Source organism: Tursiops truncatus, chromosome 17, assembly GCF_011762595.2.
Source record: "Tursiops truncatus isolate mTurTru1 chromosome 17, mTurTru1.mat.Y, whole genome shotgun sequence".
NCBI classification, from domain to species: Eukaryota; Metazoa; Chordata; class Mammalia; order Artiodactyla; family Delphinidae; genus Tursiops; species Tursiops truncatus.
Genome location: NC_047050.1, coordinates 13,224,149 through 13,251,727, shown reverse-complemented (window position 1 = coordinate 13,251,727; position 27,579 = coordinate 13,224,149). Strand labels below are relative to the sequence as shown.

The window sequence follows — 27,579 nt, the reverse complement described above, 5'->3', positions numbered from 1 at the left end:
TAATACACTTGGTCCAGAGACCACAGTCTGATGATCTTTATGTTTATTCTTCCAAAGACTAAAGAAACAGACTGGGAAACAAATAAGTAAGACTCAATGGGAAAAACGGGTTCACTTATTTCACCCTGACTTTCAACTCCAGGTCATACTCCCTCTACGTACAGTACCCTCTCGCTCAGCCACTTGGGGTTCCTGATACCTCACCAGAGGACCCTCCTCCCAACAATGAAAATCACAAGCTGGGCTGTGTAAACAGGTGATGATAATCTCTGAAGGCTCGTGAGATGCAGAGACAGGTGAGCCAGGTAAGACAGCCTAGGTCACCTTTGGAGGAAGGGACCTCCAGCTTGCAGGTGTGTAATTAGCACAGCACACACTCAGCAAACCAGCGCTCCCCTGACGATGATGCTGCACGGTGTGTTCCCAGATATCACTCTAGTCGTGGGCTGCTTTCTTCCCATTCAGAGAGCTCACCTCACCTTCTCTTCAATTTGGTCCACGTTGTTTTCCTCTCAGCAAGAGTTTGATAAAATGTATTAAATGTGATACATTAAAGTTTGAGAAAGCGAAAAATGTCACAAGTTTGCTACCAAGAAATCAAAAGAAGGAAGCAAACTCTTTCAGATATAATAGGGAGATGACAGCAATCCCCTTTCGCCTTGTCTGTCCATCTGGGCCACTACCAGCTCAAAAGTCAAGTCCATGATGAGTTTTATTCTCAGAATGCATTTGCTTATCTCATAATTTCAGTGTACTAAATGATAATCTTTCTCAACTCACTTTTGTCCTTTCCACTCTTTTCATCAGTCAGGCACACAGATCACTCTCAAATATCACACAGATTTTAACAGTTCGCACTTTTAATTCTAGATACCTGATGCCAATCTGAATTTCATATCACACAGGGATTAAACCTTATTACTCCTATAAATATTCTACATTCAGAATGATTTTAGCAGCAACTGTCACCTTGAAACTGTGGCTATTTAATATCAATAGAGATGGATAAATTTTACATATGAAGGATTTAAGAGGAGCCGCCCTATTGCAGGAAAAAGTGTACTCATTTCATGAAAATACGTGGAAAAAATAAGAGTAAATATTTTCCTTTTACCTCTTGAACTTAAAACAATATTATGACATCAAAATTCTTTGGAAGACAGTGTTTTGTTTTGACTTCCTGAGAAAAAAACAAAGTCCTATTAAGTGAAAAAGGCTTGTCATTTGAGTTTGCCTTGAATACCTGGTTGATCATGGCGCCATTTCATTGGAATGGAGAAGTCGAAATGAGGAGTAATTGTTGGAGTGGGAGGGTCAGCTTGTCCTGGCCATGTTGAATTTGAGATGCCTACTGGACACCACTGTAGAGATCTCAAGTAGGGAGGTAGCTGTACTGATCCTGGTTTCTGAGGGGAGTTCAAGGCTGAAGTTAGAGAGTTGAATGTCCCTGGCACAAAGACATAACTCAGGGAAAGTGTTCATAACTCAGGGAAGAGAGAAGAGACAGCTGGCCCCAGTTCATTGGAGAAAGTATATAGATAGAGAAGAAAAAAAAGCCCCAGGACATAACCTTGGGGGCACTCCAACATTTAGAGGTCAAGCAGAAGAAGAGAAACTAAAGAAGTCAGTAAGGTAGGAAGGAGCAAAACCAGGAGTATAGTGTCACAAAAGCCAACAGAGAGAGGGCTTCAAGAAAGAAGGAGTGGTCAATCGCTTTAACAGTGCTGAGAATTCAGGTAAGGTACAAACAGATATGTGACTTGACAACACAAGGTCTGTCACTGGTGATCTTGACTGTGGCACTCCCAAATGAATGGATAGAAGGAGAAATGGAAAATAGAAAGATGGAGTCTATAACCACAGAAAACGTTTAAAAGTTTTTAAAGTTTTGCTGAGAGAGGGAGCAGAGATATGGAGGTGAATTTAGAACAAGGAACAGTTTATTTTTTAAGCTAGAAAATACTAGCTCAATTCATTGTTCGAGTTACATTTTATGTTCCCTTATTATACTTTTGGCAAATCTTTCATAAATTCTCCAGTCCACTGGATCTCACTTTTTCCTGAACACCCATTGAGTCCCAATTTTTTGAGTAGGACTCCTTTATTTAACATAAAAAAAAGTACTAGACATGCATATTGTGGTGTTACGGTCTGTAAATTTAAATACATATTAACTATTAACCACTAAACAAAATTCAATGACAGGCATTGTTCTTGGCAGTGGTTCTTAAACATTTTAATCTCAGGACTCCTTTACACTCCTAAAAATTACGGAGAACCACAAAGAGCTTTTATTTATGTGTATTATTATCTAACAATATTTAATATGTTAGCAACTAAAACTAAGGAAAATTTTAATATTTGCTATCCAAAAAATTCATTTATTTACAAATTTATTTAAAATTAACAATTATAAACCCATTACATGTTAACATATATAACATACTTTTATGAAAAACAGCTATCTTTTCCTAAAAAATTGTAGTACGAAGTATGGTACTATCTCATAAGAATGCAAATTTCTTTAACGTCTGGCTTAATAGAAAATAGCTGACTTCTCAATGCTTCAATGCATTGTGATATATTGTTTGGAAACGTATTTTCAATGATAGTTGGAAAAGGGAAAAATATGTTCATTGCTATAACATTTTCAGTGAGTTGTGAATATTCTTCTTTAATACAACAACAAAATTCAATAAGTGGTAGTTTCTTAAAGGTAGTCATGATGTGGAATCCGAAACTGTATCAGTGAACTTTTCATACTCTGTTACCTTAAAACCCATTGACCTATCTTGGAATTTGAAGAGACCTTTTAACCATGTTTGATGTTGTCCTTTTTTTTTTTTTTTTTTTGCGGTAAGTGGGCCTCTCACTGTTGTGGCCTCTCCCATTGTGGAGCACAGGCTCCAGACGCGCAGGCTCAGCGGCCGTGGCTCACGGGCCCAGCCCCTGCGCAGCATGTGGGATCTTCCCGGACTGGGGCACGAACCCATGTCCCCTGCATCGGCAGGCGGACTCTCAACCACTGAGCCACCAGAGAAGCTCAATGTTGTACATTTTTAAATAGTAATTCACTGAGAGTTATGCATATCTTCCAAATATTAACACATTTCATTATTCAATATTTAAAAAACACATCACATTAGTTAATCTCAGTATATCCAACTCATTAGAAAAGTCTTTAAGTGTAAGGAAGCTGCCAAGCTCACAGTGATAGACATAAATTTTCCAAACTCTAAATTCACTTGAATTTATCACCATAAGCAAATACTACCAGTTTTTTTCTTGCAATGACAGGCTCACTTCATTCTTTTTTGAGAAAATATCTTCCAAATACCCCAAATCTGAAACCACAGTTCATCCCACAGCTGCTGTTTCAAGTAAATATGATGTTCCACAGCAACTCAAACAATCACACCCAGTCTTTCCCTGGAGACAACCATAACACTTGCATATGCAGCAAAGTACCTAGCTATATCTCCCATCTCATCTCACAGAATATTAAACAGATGTGCTTAAGAGTCAAGATTTAATAAAATTAATAATTTTTACAGCTTTATCCAGAACATTCTTCAATGCAACCGGCATTCCCAACCACCCACGCGAGTGGGTGACAGTGAAGTATACAGTGACAACTAGTACAGTGACAACTAATACAGTGACAACTAGTACAGTTTGGTGCCATTGCGTTGACTCACGCTAAAGCACTGGCAGCTTTACACATCCTTGCTTTGCACCATTAGTGCAAACATCAACACACAAGCAGGTGAAAACAGAATTACAACTTACCAGATCACCAACGCCTGAGCTGAAATGTTTGCCAGAAGCAGTACAGGTTAGGAGATCCTGAACTGTAACTGACAAATTATTGAAGGCTCAGTATGGACAAGTCTGAGGATTAAAACTCCAGGGGGACACAGTCAAAGGAGGGAGGGGAGGGCTCACACTTTTGTGAGTTTTACCTCCAGGAGCTTTACCAGTTTCTCACAGTGAATATCAGAGTGAAATCTTCTGTGCCCCTAGAGGGAGGGGAAAAGTAACCATTTTGAAATACATCAGAGCATTCTGTTCTTCTTAATGAGGCCTGCTCAAGAAGAAACTATTTCACGGGAGTCTACACTATTGGGGTTATAGCAGAGCCTAATTGAACTGTGGGAAGAGAAATGCTGACTCCTGCCTGCTCTAATCTTCCAGATGGGAAAAGAAAAATACTCAACCCTCACTTACACTTGCCAACTTTTTCCATATAAGGAGGGGGGACTACTGAGAAAAATTGGTGAAGGTCACAGCTCAGGGACACAGGCTCACCAAAAGACTTAATCATAAGACTACAGAACACTTCCCATCCCCCCACATCTTACTTACCACACACTAAAGGCCTATTTACCAGAGTTCCTTTCACATAGTACATCATGTCTGGCTCTCAACCAAAAATTACAAGGCATACTAAAAGACAAAAAAAGCAGATAGAAGAGACAGAGCAAGCGTCAGAACTAGACTCAGATATGGCAGAGATGTTGGAATTATCAGACCAGGAATTTCAAACAACTAGGAGTAATATGCTAAGGGTTCTGCTGAAAAAAGTAGACAACATGCAAGAACAGATGGACAATGAAAGCAGAGAGATGGAAATTCTAAGAAAAGATCAAAAAGAAATCCTAGAGATTTTTTTCAAACTGTAACATAAATGAAGAATGCCTTTGATGGGCTCATTAGAGACTCGAGTAAAGAATCACTGACTTTGAGGACATGGCAATAGAAACTCCAAAACTGAAAAGCAAAGGAAAAAAAAAAAAAGACTGAAAGAAATGGGATAGAATATCCAAAAACTCCACAGTTCTCCACAGTGACATATGGTATAATATATACATAATGGGAATAACAGAAGGAAAAGAGAGATGAGAGAACAGAAGAAATATTCAAACAATAATGACCAAGAATTTCCCCAAATTCACGTCAGATACCAAACCACAGATTCAGGAAGGTCAGAATACCAAACAAGACAAATGCCCCCAAAACCCCACAATTAGACATATATTCAAACTGAAAAAAATCAAAGATTAAAAGAAAATCTTGAAAGAGCCAGAGGAAAAAAACACCTTACTTACAGAGGAACAAAGAAAAGAATTACATTTGACTTTTCCTCAGAAACCATGCCAGCAAGAAGAGAATGAAGTGAAATATTTAAAGTGTTGGGAGAAAAAAAATCACCAACCTAGAATTCTGTACCCTGTGAAACTATACTTCAAAAGTGAAGGGAAAATAAAAACTCTCAGATAAACAAAAATGGAGTGGTAGACCTGTCTTGCAAGAAAGAGTAAATGTTATTAAAACAGAAGGCAAATGATACGGGTCAAAAATTTGGATGTACATAAAAAAAGAAAAAAAAATCAGAGAGAAGCAATAAATGAAGGGAAAATAGAAACTTTTATTTTTCTTACTCTAAATTGATCTAAAAGAGAAAAGTTTGTTGAAAAGAATAACAGCAACAATGTATTCAATTATGTATGTATATGTGTGTGTATACATACACATGCTTATGTATTCTTATGTACAAGTGACATGAATGACAGCAATGATACAAGGAAGAAGAAGGAGGTATTAGGAATATTTTGTTATTATAAGGTACTTGCACTACCCATGAAGAGTTATAGTGTTATTTGAAGGTGTACTTGAATCACTTGTAAAAGCATATTGCAAACTCTAAGGCAACCACTACAAGAAAAGTTTAAAAAGTATAATTGATATACTAAGAAAAGAGAGAAAATGGAATCAATAAGATGCTCAATTAAAGCCACAGAAAGAATGGAAGACAAAAACAGAAAAAAAAAGGCAATAAATAGAAAACAGTAAAAAATATGGGAGATATTAATCCAACTATATCAAGAATCACACTGAATGTCAAGGGTCTAGATACACCAATTAAAAGAGATTGTCAGAGTGGATCAAAAAACAATTCCCAACTCTACATTGTCTAAAAGAAACCGACTGTAAATATAAAAACACATACAGATTGAGAAAAGGGATGGTAAAAGATATACTATGCTAACATTAATCAAAACAAAGCAGAAGAAGCTATATTAATTTCTGACAGAGCAGATGTCAAAAGCAAGATGAGTTCTCAGAGATAATTAAAAAGATGTCAATTCTCCAAGAACACATAACAACCCTTAACATGTATGTGTCTAACAAGAGCATCAAAATACATGAGGCAAAAACTGATAGAACTGTAAGGAGAAATAGATGAGTCCACTATCATTGTTGGGGACTTAATTTTTTATCAGAAGTGAAAATATCCAGCAGGCAGAAAATCAGTAAGACACAGCTAAACTCAACAACATTATCAATTAGCTGGATATAATGGACATCAATTAACTATATCCAACTACGCAGAAAATACATTCTTCTCAAGCTCACATGGAATATTGACCAAAACAGAGCATATTCTGGGGGATAAAACACATCCTAACAAATCTAAAAGAATAGATATCATAAAATATCTGCTCAGACCACAATGGAACTAATTAAACTAGAAATCAATAATAGATAGAAGACCCCCAAATGCATGGATATTAAACAATACACTTCTTAATAACATATAGGTCAAATAAGAAGTCTCAAGAGAAATATGAAAACGTTCTAAAAAAAATGAAAATATAGCTCACCAAAATTTGTGGGATGCAGCAAAAGAAGTGCTTAGAGGGACATTTATAGCATTGAGTGCATACATTAGAAAAGAAGAAAGATTTGGACTTCCCTGGTGGTCCAGTGATTAAGACTCCGTGCTTCCACTGCAGGGAGCATGGGTTCAATCCCTGGCCAAGGAAATTCCACATGCCATGCGATGCAGCCAAAAAGGAAAAAAAGAAAGAAAGAAAAGAAAAGAAGAAAGAATTAAATCAATCATCTAAGCTTTTGCTTAGGAAAGAAGAGCAAACTAAATCCAAAGTCAGCAAAAGGAAAAAATAATAAAAATTAGAGGAGAAATCAGGAAAACTTAAAACACAAATCAACAGCAAAACTCAACAAAACCAAAAGCTGGTTCTTTGCAAAGATAAATAATATTGATAAGCCTCTAGCCAGATTAATGAGAGAGAGAGAGAGTAGAGATGTAAATTACTAGTATCACAAATGAAAAATACAACATTATCACAGATCCCATGGACATAAAAAGGATAATAATGGAATATTATGAAAAACATTATGACCACAAATGCTAACTTAGGTGAAATGGATCAATTCCTTGACAGACATGATCTGCCAAAATTCACACAAAAAGAAATACAATTTAAATAGGACTATATCTATTTAAAGGAGCTGAATCAATATTTAATAACCTTCCAAAATAGAAAGCACCAGACCAAACGAGTCCACTAGTGAATTCTATGAAACATTTAAGGGAGAAATTATATCAATTCTCTAGAGTGTCTTTCAGAAGACTAAAGTAGAAGAAATACTTCCTAACTTGTTCTGTGAGGCCAGCATCCCTAATACCAAAATCAGAGAAAGATTTCACAGGAAAACTACAGACCAATATCACTCACAAACTAGATTCCAAAATCCTAAACAAAATATTAACAAATAAAATCCGAAAATGTATAAAAAGAAGTGTACACCACAGGCAAGTGGGATAATCCCAGATATGCAAAGCTGGTTCAACATTTGAAAATCAACTAATGTAATCCATCACATCAATAGTATAAAAGTAAAAACCAGGGCTTCCCTGGTGGCACAGTGGTTGAGAGTCTGCCTGCCGATGCAGGGGACACGGGTTCATGCCCTGGTCTGGGAAGATCCCACATGGCGCGGAGCGGCTGAGCCTGTGAGCCATGGGTGCTGAGCCTTCGCGCCCGGAGCCTATGCTCCGCAACGGGAGAGGCCACAACAGTGAGAGGCCCGGGAGAGGCCACAACAGTGAGAGGCCCGTGTACTGCAAAAAAAAAAAGAAAAAGAAAAAGAAAAACCATATGGTCATAACAATAAATGCATAAGATGCATCTGATAAAATCTAACAGCCATTCACAAAAAATGCTCTCAGCAAACTAAGAACAGAGGAGAACATCCTCGACATTACAGAAAGTCTTTTAAAACCCTACAGCTATCATTACACACAATGGTGAGAAACTAGAAGCTTTCACTGAAAAACAAAACAAACAAACAAATATAACAAAACAGAAAAAGACTTACACATACAGAGAACAAACTACTGGTTACCAGAGGGGAACGGGGTGGGGAAAGGTGTTTAATAGGTGGCTGGAAAGTCAAATGGACAGAAGATGAAAGAGAAATCAGAATCATTCTCAATGCAATTATAGTCACGTGTAAAATTATTAAAAATAAAAGTGAAGGGCTTCCCTGGTGGCGCAGTGGTTGAGAGTCCGCCTGCCGATGCAGGGGACATGGGTTCGTGCCCCGGTCCAGGAAGATCACACATGCCGCGGAGCGGCTGGGCCCATGAGCCATGGCCGCTGAGCCTGCGCGTCCAGAGCCTGTGCTCCGCAACGGGAGAGGCCACAGCAGTGAGAGGCCCGCGTACCACAAAAAAAAAAAAAAAAGTGAAAAGTGATAATTTAGGAAATTTATTGAGATGGTTACAATAAAAACTACAATAAATGCGAACATTTCTGAAGTGTGTCATTTGTTAATTTTTAAAGTTTTGCTAAGTTTTCGTTAAGTTTTTTAAAATTTTTGCTTATGTTTTTGTGATTTTGATTCCCACATCTCATCTCACAGTTCAACCTGTAAAAATAGGTATATTGGAGCTGTCTTTCTTGGATATTTAACTTCCATTGACCTAAGACAATGAGTTAGTCTAAAGCAGAGATCGAGAACAGTAGTGGTATTTTTTTTTAGTAGAGGTATTTTTAAACATAGCACAGAGTGGTTAAAACATTGATTCAACTGCTAACGTTTAAAGAAGTAACAGCATTCACATAAAAGTAACTATAGTCTCTCTTCAAACACTAGGGAAAAATCAACACAGGTCTCACATTCCTGAACGGTTACAATGGGCTAGAGCAAAGGCAGCCACAAGTTTTCATTTGCTTCAGTCACCACTATTCCTTATTATCCCTACACCAAAGTGAAACGTTACCTGTTATTTATTTTTACACTAATGTTGTTATCATTCTTACACAAAAATCCATTTTATTCATGTTTGTGACTTAGAAATTTCCACAGCCATTTCAGTTTTCAGCCCATAGTCTTGAGATTTTGCAATGGCCCTTTTGGCTCTGATAAATTTTTAATCCTGATCGTTCCAGACTTCTAAGTTTTAAAATAGCATTTGATCTTAAAGTATTTGAGTGAAAAAGTACTCCCAAGATAAGAGAGACATAAAAACCTTAAATAGAAAAACTAAGAAAACTTAACACCTAGTTGCTTAACACCTAGTTTTTCAAAGAATTCGGAATCAAGTTAGATGCTAATTCTTAGAAGTGATATTTTCTACAGACAACTCTGCAAACCATGTCTACAGCTAGTTTTCTCAAAGACTGAAAAAACTCTAAGTCCTTTATTTTAAACTATTAATTTTTTAAAATAAAGTGACTTTTGGGGCAATAAACTCTTCTTGGCTTAGACATTCTAATAAGTACCATTTGATTTCTAATGATCTTCTGTTCTTTGTATTGTTTTGGGTGATGGATCTCTCCAGAATAGTCAGGGATACACCAAACTTTAGGGAGAAATCAACTAAATAAAGTAAATAAGATTAAGAAACACCCAATGACTACAGTCAGCTGTTTTGAAACCCCTCAAAATTAACCCTCCATGTTCCCCCCCTAACCCACCTGCAAACAGCTGCCCACATACCGAAACAGACACAGGATGCCTCCTAGATGTGGAGTTCAGCCCTATGGTTAGCATCTATGAAGGAAAAGGCTCTAAGCTTCAGTTTCCTCACTCAGTAAATCAGGTTAATAATAATAATATCTATCTTTGGGACAGATGAAGAACTTTTGCACAGGTCATTTTTGTTGGCACTTGGACAGTGCTAGTGCCTAATTCGGACCAAATAAATGTTAGCCAGCCAACACCACTGATGAACATAGATACAAAAATCCTCAACAAAATACTAGCAAACAGAATCCAACAGCACATTAAAAGGATCATACACCATGATCAAGTGCGGTTTATCCCAGGAAAGTAAGGATTCTTCAATATATGCAAATCAATCAATGTGATAAACCATATTAACAAGTTGAAGAATAAAAACCATACGATCATCTCAATAGATGCCGAGAAAGCTTTCGACAAAATTCAACACCATTTATGATAAAAACGCTCCAGAAAGTAGGCATAGAGGGAACTTTCCTCAACATAATAAAGGCCATATATGACACACCCAGAGCCAACATCATTCTCAATGGTGAAAAACCGAAACCATTTCCACTAAGATCAGGAACAAGACAAGGTTGCCCACTCTCACCACTATTATTCAACATAATTTTGGAAGTTTTAGCCACAGCAATCAGAGAGGAAAAAGAAATAAAAGGAATCCAAATTGGAAAAGAAGAAGTAAAGCTGTCACTGTTTGCAGATGACATGATACTATACATAGAGAATCCCAAAGATGCTACCAGAAAACTACTAGAGCTAATCAATGAATTTGGTAAAGTAGCAGGATACAAAATTAATGCACAGAAATCTCTTGCATTCCTATACACTAATGATGAAAAACCTGAAAGAGAAATTAAGGAAACACTCTCATTTACCACTGCAACCAAAATAATAAAATACCTAGGAATAAACCTACCTAAGGAGACAAACGACCTGTATGTAGAAAACTATAAGACAATGATGAAAGAAATTAAAGATGATACAAACAGATGGAGAGATATACCATGTTTTTGGGTTGGAGGAATCAACACTGTGAAAAAGATTATACTACTCAAAGCAATCTACAGATTCAGTGCAATCCCTATCAAACTACCAATGGCATTTTTCACAGAACTAGAGCAAAAAATTTCACAATTTGCATGGAAGCACAAAAGACCCTGAATAGCCAAAGCAATCTTGAGAAAGAAAAACGGAGCTGGAGGGATCAGGCTCCCTGACTTCAGACTATACTACAAAGCTACAGTAATCAAGACAATATGGTACTGGCACAAAAACAGTACCAGTAAATCAGTGAAACAGGATATAAAGCCCAGAGATAAACCCATGCACATATGGTCACCTTATCTTTGATAAAGGAGGCAAGAATGTAAAATGGAGAAAAGACAGCCTTTTCAACAAGTGGTGCTGGAAAAACTGGACAGCTACATGTAAAAGAATGAAATTACGGCTTCCCTGGTGGCGCAGTGGTTGAGAGTCCGCCTGCCGATGCAGGGGATGCGGGTTCGTGCCCTGGTCCGGGAGGATCCCGCATGCTGCGGAGCGGCTGGGCCCGTGGGCCATGGCCGCTGTGCCTGCATGTCTGGAAGCCTGTGCTCCGCAGCAGGAGAGGCCACAGCAGTGAGAGGCCCACGTACCACAAAAAAAAAAAAAAAAAAGAGAATGAAATTAGATCACTCCCTAACACCATACAAAAAAATAAACTCAAAATGGATTAAAGATCTAAATGTAAGAACAGACACTATAAAACTCTTAGAGGAAAATATCGGAAGAAGACTGTTTGACATAAATCACAGCAAGATCCTTTTTGACCCATTTCCTAGAGAAATGGAAATAAAAATAAACAAGTGGGACCTAATGAAGCTTAAAAGCTTTTGCATAGCAAAGGAAACAATAAAAAAGACGAAAAGACAACTCTCAGAATGGGAGAAAATATTTGCAAATGAAGCAACTAACACAGGATTAATCTCCAAAATATACAAGCAGTTCATGCAGCTCAAGGTCAAAAAAACAAACAACCCAATCCAAAAATGGGCAGAAGATCTAAATAGACATTTCTCTAAAGAAGATATACAGATTGCCAACAAACACATGAAAGGATACTCAACATCACTAATCATTAGAGAAATGCAAATCAAAACTACAGTGAGGTATCACCTCACACTGGTCAGAGTCATCAAAAAATGTACAAACAATAAATGCTGGAGAGGGTGTGGAGAAAAGGGAACCCTCTTGCACTGTTGGTGGGAATGTAAATTGATGCAGCCACTATGGAGAACAGTATTGGAGGTTCCTTAAAAAACTAAAAATAGAACTACCATACGACCCAGCAATCCCAGTACTTGGCATATACCCTGAGGAAACCATAATTCAAAAAGAGTCATGTACCACAATGTTCATTGCAGCTCTATTTACAATAGCCAGGACATGGAAGCAACCTAAGTGTCCATCAACAGATGAATGGATAAAGAAGATGTAGCACATATACACAATGGAATATTACTCAGCCATAAAAAGAAACGAAACTGTGTTATTTGTAGTGAGGTGTATAGACCTAGAGCCTGTCATACAGAGTGAATGAAGTAAGTCAAAAAGAGAAAAATACCACATGGCAACACATATTTATGGAATCTAAAAAAAAAAAAGGTTCTGAACAACCTAGGGGCAGGACAGGAATAAAGATGCAGATATAGAGAATGGACCTGAGGACACGGGGAGGGGAAAAGGTAAGCTGGGAAGAAGTGAGAGAGTGGCACTGACATATAGACACTACCAGATGTAAAACAGATAGCTAGTGGGAAGCAGCCGCATAGCACAGGGAGATCAGCTCAGTGTTTTGTGACCACCTAGAGGGGTGGGATAGGGAGGGTGGGAAGGAGACGCAAGAGGGAAGGGATATGGGGATGTATGTATACGTATAGCTGATTCACTGTTATAAAGCAAAAAGTAACACACCACTGTAAAGCAATTATACTCCAATAAAGATGTTTTTTAAGAAACTACTGATATTAGGGGATATTTGTCGTTTTGCAGTAGTTGAGAAAATTTTCTGCATCTTGGTGGATATGTAACAAAACTCATAAAGTTTGAATAGACATTAGCTTTTTCTTTGTTAGTTTACATATCCCAGGTCAGAACAGGATGCATAAAATATTTTTTAGTTATCATAACTTTTTTCTTTTTCCTGGAAGGAATGTTTTCTTCTTTACCTGCACCCAACTTGCCTCATGAATATTCAACTGTTGACAGCACTGCAAGCCAATAACCATGGAAATGAACTCACTAATAACAGTTTGGTGGCTCTTATTTGCCTTATGAAGTATGTAGAAGGAATTATGATATTCCTATTTCATTTTCTTCTTGGTTTTTGAAATATAATGGGATTACTGATAATAATGTTACCCCAGATTTTCACAGTCGAGTTTATTTTTCTCCTACTTCTTGAATGTATAAGTAAATGCTTTCAGATATTTGTTTTCTTGCAGATTGTTAATATAATTTTTATGAAGAAAATTATGAATAGAAATTATGAATGGTTAAAAACCATTTTAAAATGTTAAAATATTTTACGTATTTATACAGACACAATACCTAATCCTCTTACTGGTGCATTGATTAAAACTTGCTGGGTGGATATTGTAAAACTGAATGATTCTTCTTGAAGGTCTTATTTCACAGATTAAGTATGCTGTAATTAAGAAAGCATCTGGCAAGTGTATTTGGTGATAGAAAATGAAATAGAAAAAAAGTAGTAATAATGGCAAACAGTTATGTATTGGTCCTTGATGTGCTGGTTGCTTTAATATATTAATTTATTTAGTCTTTACAACAAGTCTATAAGAGTGGATGCCATATTACTCTCATTTAACAAATATGGAGACAGCCTCAGAGGGGTAAAGGTGATCGTGAGATGTCACACATCTAGTAATTAGCAGAGTTGGGATTTGAACCCAGGCAGACTGGCTCTTAACTGCATTACATTCTTATCTTCTATTATATTTTGCCAAACAGGATTACCCACAGTCTGAACACCTGTGCATTCTTTCCCCGTTGATTTAAAGTACCACTGGTATTTTAAATACTCAATTCCCTCCTACTTGGGATTTTTCTGGATTCTCTTCTGTTCCATTAATCTACTTGTCTATATTAGCCCAACACTAACCATTTTTATTACTATACATTAATTCTTTTTAGGAATAGAGTTGGAGTAGAATGAAAAAAAGAAAAGGAAAGAAAACTGCTAAGGAGTGAATGGTCTATTAAATATTGGGGCATGAGAAAAGGAGAGAAGGGGAAATGGTAAGTCAGAAGTGCAATGGGATGTTGAAAAGTCATATGTATTTTAAGGATAAGAGCGGACAATTTTAGAATCAGTTTTAGAAGGTCAAGTAGATATACAAATTTCTCAATAAAATTTTTCTTTACATTAGTTGAAACAAATATTTATCATGAAGAGAATTTAAAAATCTTTCTTTTGTACCTCATGGGGTCGCACAGTGAGCTAGATCCACCTGTGAGAAAAAAGAGGGGGGTAGGTGTCAGGCAGAGACGGATCTTCCAGTTGGGATCCTCATTCATTTCTCTGGGTTGTTTTCCAGCATTAAGTACTTTTCCTTCCCCCACTGCTTACATTTCCTTTTCATGGGAATTGAATTCTCTCTTAATGACTTAAACAGGAATAGTGTTCTGCACTTTAAATTCGGGAAATGACAACTTTCCTGTGCCAGAGAAAAATCTGTGCTTGAGAATATCATCTATATAATGTGCTTTGTACTTCCCGCTTAGCCTTTTCTTTCATTGTGCTTTTTTTTTGAGTTATCTGACATCCATGTCAATTCCTGAACAGCACAATATGAAGTATTATACTGGAGACACAATAGTCTGCTGGCATCTCTGAATAAATATTTGTATAATATTAAAAATGGCAATTTAGCCAACTTTTATTACGGGAAAATTTCACAATTATGTTCATGTAAGCTCACGAACTGCCTTTCAGAAATTTCTTTTATCCCATGTTGATCACCAACTGACACCACGACACATACTTTTATCTGAAATGCCACCCAGAATTGTGGGATATCTGAAAATCTTTATTTTTTTGTTGTAATTCTGAACGTATAGAAAAGTTCATTATTTTCATCTGACTTTAATCTCTTTTATCAATACAAACATTATGATTTGTGAATTATGAAGGCATAGATTTTAATTTAAATTTTGCAACCTAGCCTAATACATTACCTTTGTTGAATAATTCTATTTGTGCTCTAAAGGGTTGATAGCATCTAGAAGAGCTAAGGCAACTTCAAGAATATTAGCCTTCTTTTTTATACCTGACTCTCCTGTAGGTGTTTTCAGATTGCCTGACAGCTTACTTCATCAGCCTGTGTGATTCTTCTCCACACCCAGATCAAGTAGCAGCTCACTGAAATCAGAGCGGTGGTCTAGCCATGCTTCACATACATTGTTCAATTTTTATGAATACCTTGTGTTCTAAGTCCTCTCAAGGATTATGGAGATCAGCTCCAGCCTTTATTAACACCTTATAGTTTGATCTTGAATTGATTTTTTTCCTACCATCCATTTGATAATTTTTAAATTTCTGGAATGTTTAGAAAACATGAATAGAGAGATTGACATGAACCACATTTGAGGGCCAGCCTGGAATCCGGAGTAGAAAAGATCCAGTACAATTTGACAATATGCAATATATATGTATATATTAGATTTTCCCCCTACGAGTTCCTTGAGTTATTTGTTTTAAAATCAACGAATTCTTTCAAAGTTAGAGTTAGTTGGATCGACTCACTATTAATAGAGGAGCAGAGAGGGGGAGAGAGGGGCCTTACCCTCTACTTCTGTTCTCTCGTATTAATTAAAACCAGAGTAGAAGGATGATACAAATGAAATTATTCACAAAACAGAAATAGACTCACAGACATAGAAAATAAACTTATGATTACCAAAGGGGAAAGCGGCAGAAGGGATAAATTAGGAGTTTGGGATTAACAGATACACACTACTATGTATAAATTAGATAAACAACAAGGACCTACTGCATACCAGAGGAGACAATATTCAATCTTATAATAACATAATGGAAAAGAATCTGAAATATATACATAATATATATGTACGTATAACTGAATCACTTTGCTGTACACCTGAAACACTGTAAATCAACTATAATTCAATTTAAAAAAATGAAAACAAAAACATGGTAGAAGTAAGAGAACTGTGGCGGTACTTGTAGTACTCGTAGCAGAAATGCCAGCTAACACTGTTTTTTTCTTTAACATCTTAATTGGAGTATAACTGCTTTACAGTGTTGTGTTAGTTTCTGCTATATAACAAAGTGAATCAGCTTTACATATACATATGTCCCAATATACCCTACTTCTTGCGTCTCCCTCCCACCCTCCCTCTCACCCCTCTAGGTGGTCACAAAGCACCAAGCTGATCTCCCTGTGCTATGCGGCTGCTTCCCACTAGCTATCTATTTTACATTTGGTAGTATATATATGTCAGTGCTACTCTCTCACTTTGTCCCAGCTTACCCTTCCCCCTCCCCTTGTCCTCAAGTCCATTCTCTATATCTTCATCTTTATTCCTGCCTTGCCCCTAGATTCTTCAGAACCATTTTGTTGTTGTTGTTTAGATTCCATATATATGTGTTAGCATACAGTATTTGTTTTTCTCTTTCTGACTTACTTCACTCTGTATGACAGTCTCTAGGTCCATCCACCTCACTACAAATAAGTCAATTTCATTTCTTTTTACAGCTCAGTAATATTCCATTGTGTATATGTGCCACATCTTCTTTATCCATTCATCTGTCGATGGACACTTAGGTTGCTTCCATGTCCTGGCTATTGTAAATAGAGCTGCAATGAACATTGTGGTACATGACTCTTTTTGAATTATGGTTTCCTCAGGGTATATACCCAGTAGTGGGATTGCTGGGTAATATGGTAGTTCTATTTTAAGTTTTTTAAGGAACCTCCACACTGTTCTCCATAGTGGGTGCATCAATTTACATTCCCACCAACAGTGCAAGAGAGTTCCCTTTTCTCCACACCCTCTCCAGCATTTATTGTTTGTAGATTTTTGGATGATGGCCATTCTGACCAGTGTGAGGTGCTACCTCATTGTAGTTTTGATTTGCATTTCTCTAATGATTAGTGATGTTGAGCATCCTTTCATGTGTTTCTTGGCAATCTGTATATCTTCTTTGGAGAAATGTCAATTTAGGTCTTCTGCCCATTTGGGTTGTTTGCTTTTTTTGCTATTGAGTTGCTTGTATATTTTGGAGATTAATCCTGTGTTAGTTGCTTCATATGCAAATATTTTCTCCCATTCTGAGGGTTGCCTTTTCATCTTGTTTATGGTTTCCTTTGATGTGTAAAAACTTTTAAGTTTCATTAGATCCCATTTGTTTATTTTTGCTTTTATTTCCCTTCCTCTAGGAGATGGGTCAAAAAGGATCTCGCTGTATTTATGTCATAAAGTGTTCTGCCTATGTTTTCCTCTAAGAGTTTTATAGTGTCTGGTGTTACATTTAGGTCTTTAATCCATTTGAGTTTATTTTTGTGTATGGTGTTAGGGAGTGTTCTAATTTCATTCTTTTACATGTAGCTATCCACTTTTCCCAGCACCACTTATTGAACAGGCTGCCTTTTCTCCACTGTACATTCTTGCATCCTTTAACAAAGATAAGATGAGCATATGTGCGTGGGTTTATCTCTGGGCTTTCTATCCTGTTCCATTCATCCATTGGTACTGTTTTTGTGCCAGTACCATACTCTCTTGATTACTGTAGCTTTGTAGTATAGTCTGAAGTCAGGGAGCCTGATCCCTCCAGCTCCGTTTTTCTTTCTCAAGATTACTTTGGCTATTTGGGGTCTTTTGTGCTTCCATGCAAATTGTGAAATTTTTTGTTCTAGTTCTTTGAAAAATGCCATTGGTACTTTGATAGGGATTGCACTGAATCTGTAGATTGCTTTGGGTAGTATAGTCATTTCCACAATGTTGATTCTTCCAATCCAAGAACATGGTATATCTCTCCATCTATTTGTATCATCTTTAATGTCTTTCATCAATGTCTTATAATTTTCTGCATACAGGTCTTTTTTCTTAGGCAGGTTTATTCCTAGATATTTTATTCTTTTTGTTGCAGTGGTAAATGAGAGTGTTTCCTTAATTTCTCTTTCAGATTTTTCATCATTAGTGTATAGGAATGCAAGAGACTTCTGTGAATTAATTTTGTATCCTGCTACTTTACCAAATTCATTGACTAGCTCTAGTAGTTTTCTGGTAGCATCTTTGGGATTCTCTATGTACAGTATCATGTCCTCTGCAAACAGTGACAGTTTTACTTCAATTTTTCCAATTTGGATTCCTTTCATTTCTTTTTCTTCTCTGATTGTGTGGCTAAAACTTCCAAAATTATGTTGAATAATACTGGTGAGAGTGGACAACCTTGTCTTGTTCCTGATCTCAGTGGAAATGGTTTCAGTTTTCTCACCATTGAGAATGATGTTGGCACTGGGTGTGTCATATATGGCCTTTATTATGTTGAGGTAAGTTCCCTCTATGCCTACTTTCTGAAGGGTTTTTATCATAAATGAGTGTTGAATTTTGTCAAAAGTTTTTTCGGCATCTATTGAGATGACAGTATGGTTTTTATCCTTCAATTTATTAATATGGCGTATCACATTGATTGATTTGCATATATGGAAGAATTCTTGCATTCCTGGGATAAACCCCACTTGATCATGGTGTATGATCCTTTTAATGTGCTGTTGAAATCTTTTGCTAGTATTTTGTTGAGTATTTTTGCATCTATGTTCATCAGTGATATTGGCCTGTAGTTTTCTTTCTTTGTGACATCTTTGTCTGGTTTTGGTATCAGCTCTATGGTAGTGGCTTCATTAAATGAGTTTGGGAGTGTCCCTCCCTCTGCTCTATTTTGGAAGAGTTTGAGAAGCATAGGTGTTAACTCTTCTCTAAATTTTTGCTAGAATTCGCCTGTGAAGCCATCTGGTCCTGGAATTTTGTTTGTTGGAAGATTTTTAATCCCTGTTTCAATTTCAGTGCTTCTGTCTGGTCAGTTTATATTTTCTATTTCTTCCTGGTTCAGTCTCACAAGGTTGTGTTTTTCTAAGAATTTGCCTATATCTTCCAGGTTGTCCATTTTATTGCATATAGTTGCCTGTAGTAATCTCTCATGATCCTTTGTATTTCTGCAGTGTCAGTTGTTACTTCTCCTTTTTCATGTCTAATTATGTTGACTTGAGTCTTTTCCCTTTTTTTCTTGGTGAGTCTGGCTACTGGTTTATGATTTCTGTTTATCTTCTCAAAGAACCAGCATTTAGTTTCATTGATCTTTGCTATTGTCTCCTTCATTTCTTTCTCATTTACTGCTAATCTGATTTTTATGATTTCTTTCCTTCTGCTAACTTTGGGGGTTTTTTTGTTTTCCTTTCCCTAATTGCTTTAGGTGCAAGGTAAAGTTAGTTATTTGAGATTTTTCTTGTTTCTTGAGGCCTGACTGTATTGCTATAAACTTCCCTTTTAGAACTGCTTTTGCTGCATCCCATAAGTTTTGGGTCATCGTGTTTTCATTGTCATTTGTTTCTTGGTATTTTTTGATTTCCTCTTTGATTTCTTCAGTGATTTCTTGATTATGTAGTAGTGTATTGTTTAGCCTCCATGGGTTTGTATTTTGTACATTTTTTTCCTGTAATTGATATCTAGTCTCATAGCATTGTGGTCAGAAAAGATACTTGATATGATTTCAATTTTCTTAAATTTGCCAAGGCTTGATTTGTGATCCCAGGTATGATCTATCCTGGAGAATGTTCCATGAGCACTTGAGAAGAAAGCATATTCTGTTGTTTTGGGGTGGAATGTCCTATAAATATCAATTAAGTCCATCTTGTTTAATGTGTCATTTAAAGCTTGTGTCTCCTTATTTATTTTCATTTTGGATGATCTGTCCCTGGTGAAAGTGGGGTGTTAAAGTCCCCTACTATGATTGTGTTACTGTTGATTTCCCCTTTTATGACTGTTAGCATTTGCCTTATGAATTGAGGTGCTCCTCTGTTGGGTGCATAAATATTTACAATTGTTATATCTTCTTGGATTGATCCCTTGTTCATTATGTAGTGTCCTTCTTTGTCTCCTATAATAGTGCTTATTTTAAAGTCTATTTTATCTGTTATGAGAATTGCTACTCCAGCTTTCTTTTGATTTCCATTTGCATGAAATATCTTTTTCCACCCCTGCACTTTCAGTCTGTATGTGTCCCTAGGTCTGAAATGGGTCTCTTGTAGAAAGCATATATACAGGTCTTGTTTTTGTATCCATTCAGCCAGTCGATGTCTTTTGGTTGGAGCATTTAATCCACTCACATATAATTATCAATATGTATGTTCCTATTACCGTTTTCTTAATTGTTCTGGGTTTCTTATTGTCTTTTCCTTCTCTTGGGTTTCCTGCCTAGAGAAGTTCCTTTAGCATTTGTTGTAAAGCTGGTTTGGTGGTGCTGAATTTTCTTAGCTTTTGCTTGTCTGTTAAGGTTTTAATTTCTCTGTTGAATCTGAATGAGATCCTTGCTGGGTAGAGTAATCTTGGTTGTAGGTTTTTCCCTTTCATCACTTTAAATATGTCCTGCCACTCCCTTCTGTCTTGCAGAGTTTCTCCTGAAAGATCAGCTGTTAAACTATGGTTAACATAACATTATATGTTATTTGTTACTTTTCCCTTGCAGTTTTTTATACTTTTCTTTGTATTTAATTCTTGATAGTTTGATTAATATGTGTCTTGGCATGTTTCTCCTTGGATTTATCCTGTACGGGACTCTCTGTGCTTCCTGGACTTGACTGGCTATTTCCTTTCCCATAGTAGGGAAGTTTTCAACTATAATCTCTTCCAATATTTTCTCAGTCCCTTTCTTTTTCTCTTCTTCTTCTGGGACCCCTATAATTCAAATGTTGGTGCATTTAATGTTGTCCCAGAGGTCTCTGAGACTGTCCTCAATTCTTTTCATTCTTTTTCTTTATTCTGCTCTGCAGTAGTTATTTCCAGTATTTTATCTTCCACGTCACTTATCCGTTCTTCTGCCTCAGTTATTCTGCTATTGATTCCTTCCAGAGAATTTTTAATTTCATTTATTGTGCTGTTCATCACTGTTTGTTTGCTCTTTAGGTCTTCTAGGTCCTTGTTAAACATTTCTTGTATTTTCTCCATTCTATTTCCAAGATTATGGATCATCTTTACTATCATTACGCTGAATTCTTTTTCAGGTAGACTCCCTTTTTCCTCTTCATTTGTTTGGTCTGGTGGGTTTTTACCTCGCTCCTTCATTTGCTGTGTATTTCTGTGTCTTCTCATTTTGCTTAATTTACTGTGTTTGGGGTCTCCTTTTCGTAGGCTGCAGGTTCATACTTCCCATTGTTTCTGGTGTCTGCCCCCAGTGGGTAAGGTTGGTTCAGTGGGTTGTGTAGGCTCCCTCATGGAGGGGACTAGTTCTTGTGTTCTGGTGGATGAGGCTGGATCTTTTCCTTCTGGTGGGCAGCACTGTGTCTGGTGGTGTTTTGGGGTAGTCTGTGAACTTATTTTGATTTTAGTCAGTATCTCTGCTAATGGGTGGGGTTATGTTCCTGCTTTGCTAGTTGTTTGGCATCGGGTGTCCAGCACTGGAGCTTGCTGGTCATTGAGTGGAGCTTGGTCTTAGCATTGAGATGGAGATGTCTGGTACAGCTCTCACCAATTGATATTACATGGGGCCAGGATGTCTCTGGTGGTCCTATGTCCTGAACTCAGCTTTCCCACCTCCAAGGCTCAGGCTTGACACCAAACCGGAGCACCAAGACCCTGTCAGCCACAGGGCAGGGCTGCCAGCTGGGATATCCCGCTAGGCCATCCGCTTCTTGGTCAGCACCTCCCTGCACAACTGGTACCCAGGGCCCAAACCACTGATCCATCAATAGTTTCTTGGTTTCAGAGGACTTGAATCATCCTAGGTCTTCAAGGTGGCCTTTTGAAGATGTAAATGAAATTATTCAAGGCTGAGTGTGGATAACTAACACTGTTTAGGGCAATTATCTGCAGAGCTTGGAAATGCAAATCACATGTAAAGGATAAACTGAATGGTAAACTGAAACCTAAGCTGAATAAGGCCCAACGTTTGGGGGTGTCTGGAAGTCCTAAGCACCTCAGCAAGTAGACTTCAGGCAGCAGTGAAGTATTAATGGAAATGGGAGTATGTAGTGCATGGTCACTGGTCCAAAAGTAACCCCAAGGGATGCTGCTTGGAGTGGAGTGAGATGAGTGGGTGTGATGCAGGGAGGGCAGGATCTCATGAAGAATAACTCTTGTTGTCGTGGCCTCTTCCTAATGCGGTAGGCTTTAATGTCAGGCCCCAGACCTGAAAATGAACTGGGATAAAAAATCAGAAATGAGGTAGAACCTAACTTTATAGTCTGGCTGTACACCACTGGGGCAGATTATCAGCCTGAAGCTCAGTGGGGAAATCTGTGTCCCAGCTCATTCCAGGACACTCGATTTGGGACAGAAAAACTAATTCCAGACCATGCCTCCCAGGGTGGGCAGCGATCCCCTTTCCCTTCCAGCTTGGTCAGGACTGTTTCAGGGGCCCTGGGGAGGCAGAGGACACAAGAGCTTAAAGGACCAGCAAACTACAAATGAGCTGCTTCCTCCATGTCAACTATAAAATTGTACTTTCCTATCAGAGAATAATGGCGGGAACTGCATTTCAAAATTTCATATTCAGCCATATATCCTGAAATCTATAGGGAGTGGACATCTCATTGGGAAACTAGCGCATATGTCCTGAAGTATGTATACAATTTTACCTCTTGTCACTAGCCAAAAAGGAACAATATCCTCATAGGATGAGATAATCATTGTATATCTACCCTGTGCCATCTACCCTGTGTATATCTACCCTGTGTATATCTGTCCTAGGTACTAAATAGATAATGATAACAAGGCCAATTCCCTCCCCTCAAGGAGCACGCATTCCAGGGACCAGATATGCAAAAATAAACCACCAAATGTACAACTCAGTTTCAGGTGGTGATGATTACTATGAAGAAAAATAAAACAGACTAAAGGGAAGAGTGAGGAACTGAGAGCCAGGAAAGAGTTCTCTGGAGCGGTATCATTTGAGGAGAGACAGTAAGGAGCTGAAAAGGGGAGGCATGGAAATATCTGGGAAGGAAGAGTAGGCAAAGGGAACAGCAGATGTAGATGAAGCTGGGGTATGTGGACCCAAAGGAAGGGTAGAGTGGGTGAAGTGGACCACGAAGGATGTGGGGGTCACAGTGATGACTTGGCATTTTATTTTCAGTGTGATGTGAAGCCCTATGCAAATTACCTCAGTGAATGCTTCAGTAATCCTGTAGAGTTGGGCATAATCTTGGCTCCATTTCAGCAGTGGAGAAACTGAGTCCCAAAGGTTAAGTAACTTCTCCAAGGTCCAACAGCCAGGAAATAAAGGAGCCCAGATTCAGTCCCTGCTTCACTCAGCACTACGTCTCCAACCACTCACTGGATTGCTAGACCCACGCTTCCCCACAGGTAAGTTACAACTGTCAGGTCAGGAGACCTCGTGTGGAGGCTGAAATAAAACCAAATTATACTCAGTTTCTAAATTTGATTTCCAAAGTTCCTATGACTGCCTTGGAAAGGATGTCACTGTTTTCATATATTTTAGCAGAGAAATTGAATAAGTCTCTTCTGTTCAAAGCTACTTGACTTTGATTGTACTGGATTTTTCCCTAACTGAATAAAAATCACAGCATTTGAGCAACCTTATATTTCTGTAACAGAATATTGCTTATGGGAGAAAATTCTCCAGAAATCCTTTCCTCTTATCCTAATTACAGCATGTAAGTTAAGAAGAACACAATAAAGAACACAATACAATGAGTACCTACTTTCAGTTAACAAGTTACAGCTGTTCCGAAGGGCATGCTACAGTCTTTCTGGTGACATATTACTCACTGGTTTCACCTAGGAAAACTGTCCCATCTGAATTATCTTTTGCCCTCGGAGGAATTTAGATACTTAAAGGGTCACCTTGCTTTAATCAAAAGTTATTGTATTAAGAAACTACTACTTAGAGGAATATAGCAGCTTATAAGGGTTTAGGATATAGTTAGGAGAAATCCCAGTCCCCCTGAAAGAGTCTTCAGAAATCTTTTAAGACTAATGTACTAATGAATTAAAAGTGGCATAAAAATCTCCTTTGAAGCTGACTGATGCAGTTGATAATGATAATAATTAAACATCACTCTCCAGAGAGCTAACTGTTCTTGGTACAACGTGAAAATATGAGTTCCTTAACTAGCATATTTTCCCTAAACTATCAGAGACCCAAAATTCCTAATTCAAAACTGTCAGATAACTATATTTAACCAGTTATCAAACTGTAACATTTACCACTTTCTCAAACTAATGGTTCAACACACTGTTTTCCACCATGAAATTAGCATTATGATTTTAAACAGATTAGTGACATTTCCAAATCCCTTAAAATTAGTAAGTACCACATATACTTTGCAGTACGGTTTTAGGAAATGCTGCTTCAGAAAAAATCCATTAAAAAAGCTAGAATAATCAAGATAAGGCATCATGGGCATAGGACAGACAAATAAATCTTTGGAACAGAATAGAGAGTAGAGATATAACCTCAAACATAAAGTTTAATTGATTTTTCACTAATATGCTAATTGGAGTCAATGGAGAAAGAAATGTCATTTAATAGATGTTTCCAGAAGAACTGTATATCCATCTGGAAAAAATAAAAAAACCTTAATTCCTTCATTCTTTACGTAAAAATTAATCATAGTTTTATCACAGACCTAAATCTATAAGAAATACAGAACTTGCAGAAAAAAATAGAAAATACATCAGCATCTCGGGATTAGCAAACATTTTAGGACAAAAAAAGTACTAATTTTTTTAAAAATGTAAAATAGAATTTATCATGATTAAAAGCTTTTGTACCCATCAGAACACAATTAATTAAGGAAATTAACAGTCAAGCTACAGACTGGGGAATTCTGTAATACATATATCTGACAAGGGACCCTTATGTAGAATATATAAAGAATACCTACAAACCAATAATAAAAAAGAAACACTACCCAATTTTTTTTAACGAGTAAAAATGTGAACACAAAAAAGATATGGAGGGGACTTCCCTGGTGGTCCAGTAGTTAAGAATCCGCCTTCCAATATAGGGCACATGGGTTCAATCCCTGGTCAGGGAAGTAAGATCCCACATGCCACAGGGCAATTAAGCCCATGCACTCTAGAGCCTGTGTGCCACAACTAGAGAGCCCGTGCACCACAACTGCTGAGCCCACGCACTCTGGAGACTGTGCACCACAACTAGAGAGAAGCCCATGCACTGCAACGAACAGCCCACGTGCCGCAACTAAGGCCTGATGCAGCCAAATAAATAAATATTTTTTTAAAAAAGGTACAGAAATGTCAATAGGCACATGAAAAGGTACTTCAGATCATTAACTATCGGGAAAATGAAACTTAAAATGAGAATAAGATAGCACTAACTAAACACCATGATCTAAAAGTATAAAGACTGAGAATCCCAAGTGTTGGCAAGAATGTGAACCTGGAACTCTCATGCCTTCCTCATGAGAATGCAAACTAGTAAGCACAGCCACTCTGAAAAAGTTTCCTATAAAGTTTATCATACATTTTCCATATCACCCAACAATCCAACTACATGGAATTTAACCCCCCAAATGGAAAGATATGTCAACCCAACGATTCATGTCCAAACATTCATGGCAGCTTTATTAATAATAGATAAAAACTGGAAACAACATAAATGTATACCAAGTAGTTAATAGATAAACAAATTATGTTCTCACTATGTACTATAAACACAAGTGAGCACAACAAATTTTTTTCATAAATATTATCCATTAAGATGTATCTTAAGTTATACTTGATGAAGTAAATATTTGCCTATCATCTAACAAAACAACTCAATAGTTTTTCATTCATATTGACAATTTGAAAGTTTTCAATGTAAATAGTTCTCTCAAAAAAAATAGGTTCAACATGTTGTGGTATCTTGGATAATGAAGCACAGTAAAAAGAAACTAATTTTAATTAGTCTATCTGTTATGTAAAGGTAACTATTTTCAAGTTGCAGTATTACTTAAGTACATATATCTAGTTTTATTTAGGACTACAAATGATACTCTAAAAATAAGTTAAAGTGTCAATCATCAATTACCTTCAAACCAGGAATTTATATCATATTCTGTTTGTGATATATATCAGTGAAAATAAAAAATTAAATTCAATAATCAAAAGGGCTTTTAAGAAAACGTTATGCATTATACTAATCACAAAAAAATTTAACCATGAAAAGCCATGTAAATTCTATTCTGTGGCTTTACAATAACTCCAAAATGTATACTTTCATTATCCATAAAACATTTATTATGTAACATTGTGTATAGAGCACAGTGGATGTAAACAGTGCACCAGAATTAGTCTAAAAGAAAAGAAAAGGTGTGAAGAGAAAACTATGGAGGGGAGAGAATGGGAGACAGAAGAAAAGAAAATGAAAAAAGGATAAAAGGAAAGAGAAATCTTCCCCCTCAAAACATTTAAAATTTAAGTTTAGAGTAGAATTATACACATATCAAATTATGTTAAAACTTTACAGAACTTTTTAGCGTAAAATGTCTTCTAGGCTCTAAACCCTATCTCCTCTCCAGGTATAGTCCTTACTTTTAAAATCCCCCTGGATGTTACACTGACTGGCACATAGCTCAAGATCATAAAGATGTGTTAAATCATTACCTGGACCTCATGGTGAAGTAGTTCTCCTCAAAGTTTACTCAGCAAAGCTACTTATTGAGAAAATTCTTAAAGACTAGGATGAAATCTGTTTCTGATTCTCCTAAAGAATCTAGCCCAGGGCCTTACACGTAATAGTTGCTTAACAAAAGCATACTAAATCCATCTGGCGTAACTATTTCTTTTCTCCAGTGTTCTTCTCTGAATTCAAATTTTTCAACAATTGCTTAATATATGATTATGTGAAAGTAATTCATAATCATCTTTATTATCTTTTTCAATCACAGGAAGCTATTTCATTCAAGGTTTTTAAAAACCAATTAGTTGACATCAAAACGCTGTAAAGTGAAAGAATCTCCTCTCTTCTCCACCACAAAACTTAAAATAATACGTTCAGTAACAACATTAAGACAACTCCAACAACGGGATTTTTGTTATAGTGTCTATGCCAATAAGATGATTCTTGGGCTGGGCCTTTCTCCTGTCGTGAGTCAGCGGTGGTCTCAGCCAGTCCACCCAGTGATGACCAGCAAAACACATTTCTGAGACAGTAAGAGCATCTATGGCCTTGGAACAGAAGAAAACATGTAGGTCTTGCTTGCATTAGATGTATGCTTTAACCAACAGAATCACCCAGGACTGGATGACAGCAGAGAAGCAATAATCAGTTTAAAGTTATATATAATTATTATGCATCATTTCTACAGAACTTAATCAACCCTTTTTAATATTATCTCTCAGCCATTTATCCTCCTCAAGTCATCCCGTGACTCCAATCACTTCTTCCTTTAGTCACCAGTGTTATTTATGATGAGAACTGCATCTACCTATCTGTATAAACTCAATCCATCCTTCAGGGCCTAGACCAAAGCC

The 27,579-nt window shown here is 37.1% G+C and overlaps 1 protein-coding gene across 11 annotated transcripts in view; it reads right to left on the bottom strand.

Moving 5' to 3' along the window:
- The window catches only part of PREX2 (phosphatidylinositol-3,4,5-trisphosphate dependent Rac exchange factor 2), a 288,229-nt gene that overhangs the window by 214,308 nt on the left and 46,342 nt on the right, over positions 1–27,579 (bottom strand). The window contains exon 1 of one of the 11 annotated variants that reach the window (XM_073794485.1): positions 1,244–1,367. The exons of the other annotated variants lie outside the window; for them this stretch is intronic. Coding sequence (XP_073650586.1) covers positions 1,244–1,255 — 12 coding nt within the window. The 5' untranslated portion in view covers positions 1,256–1,367. Of the gene's footprint in view, positions 1–1,243; positions 1,368–27,579 lie in introns of those variants that run through there. 11 annotated transcript variants of the gene reach the window in all.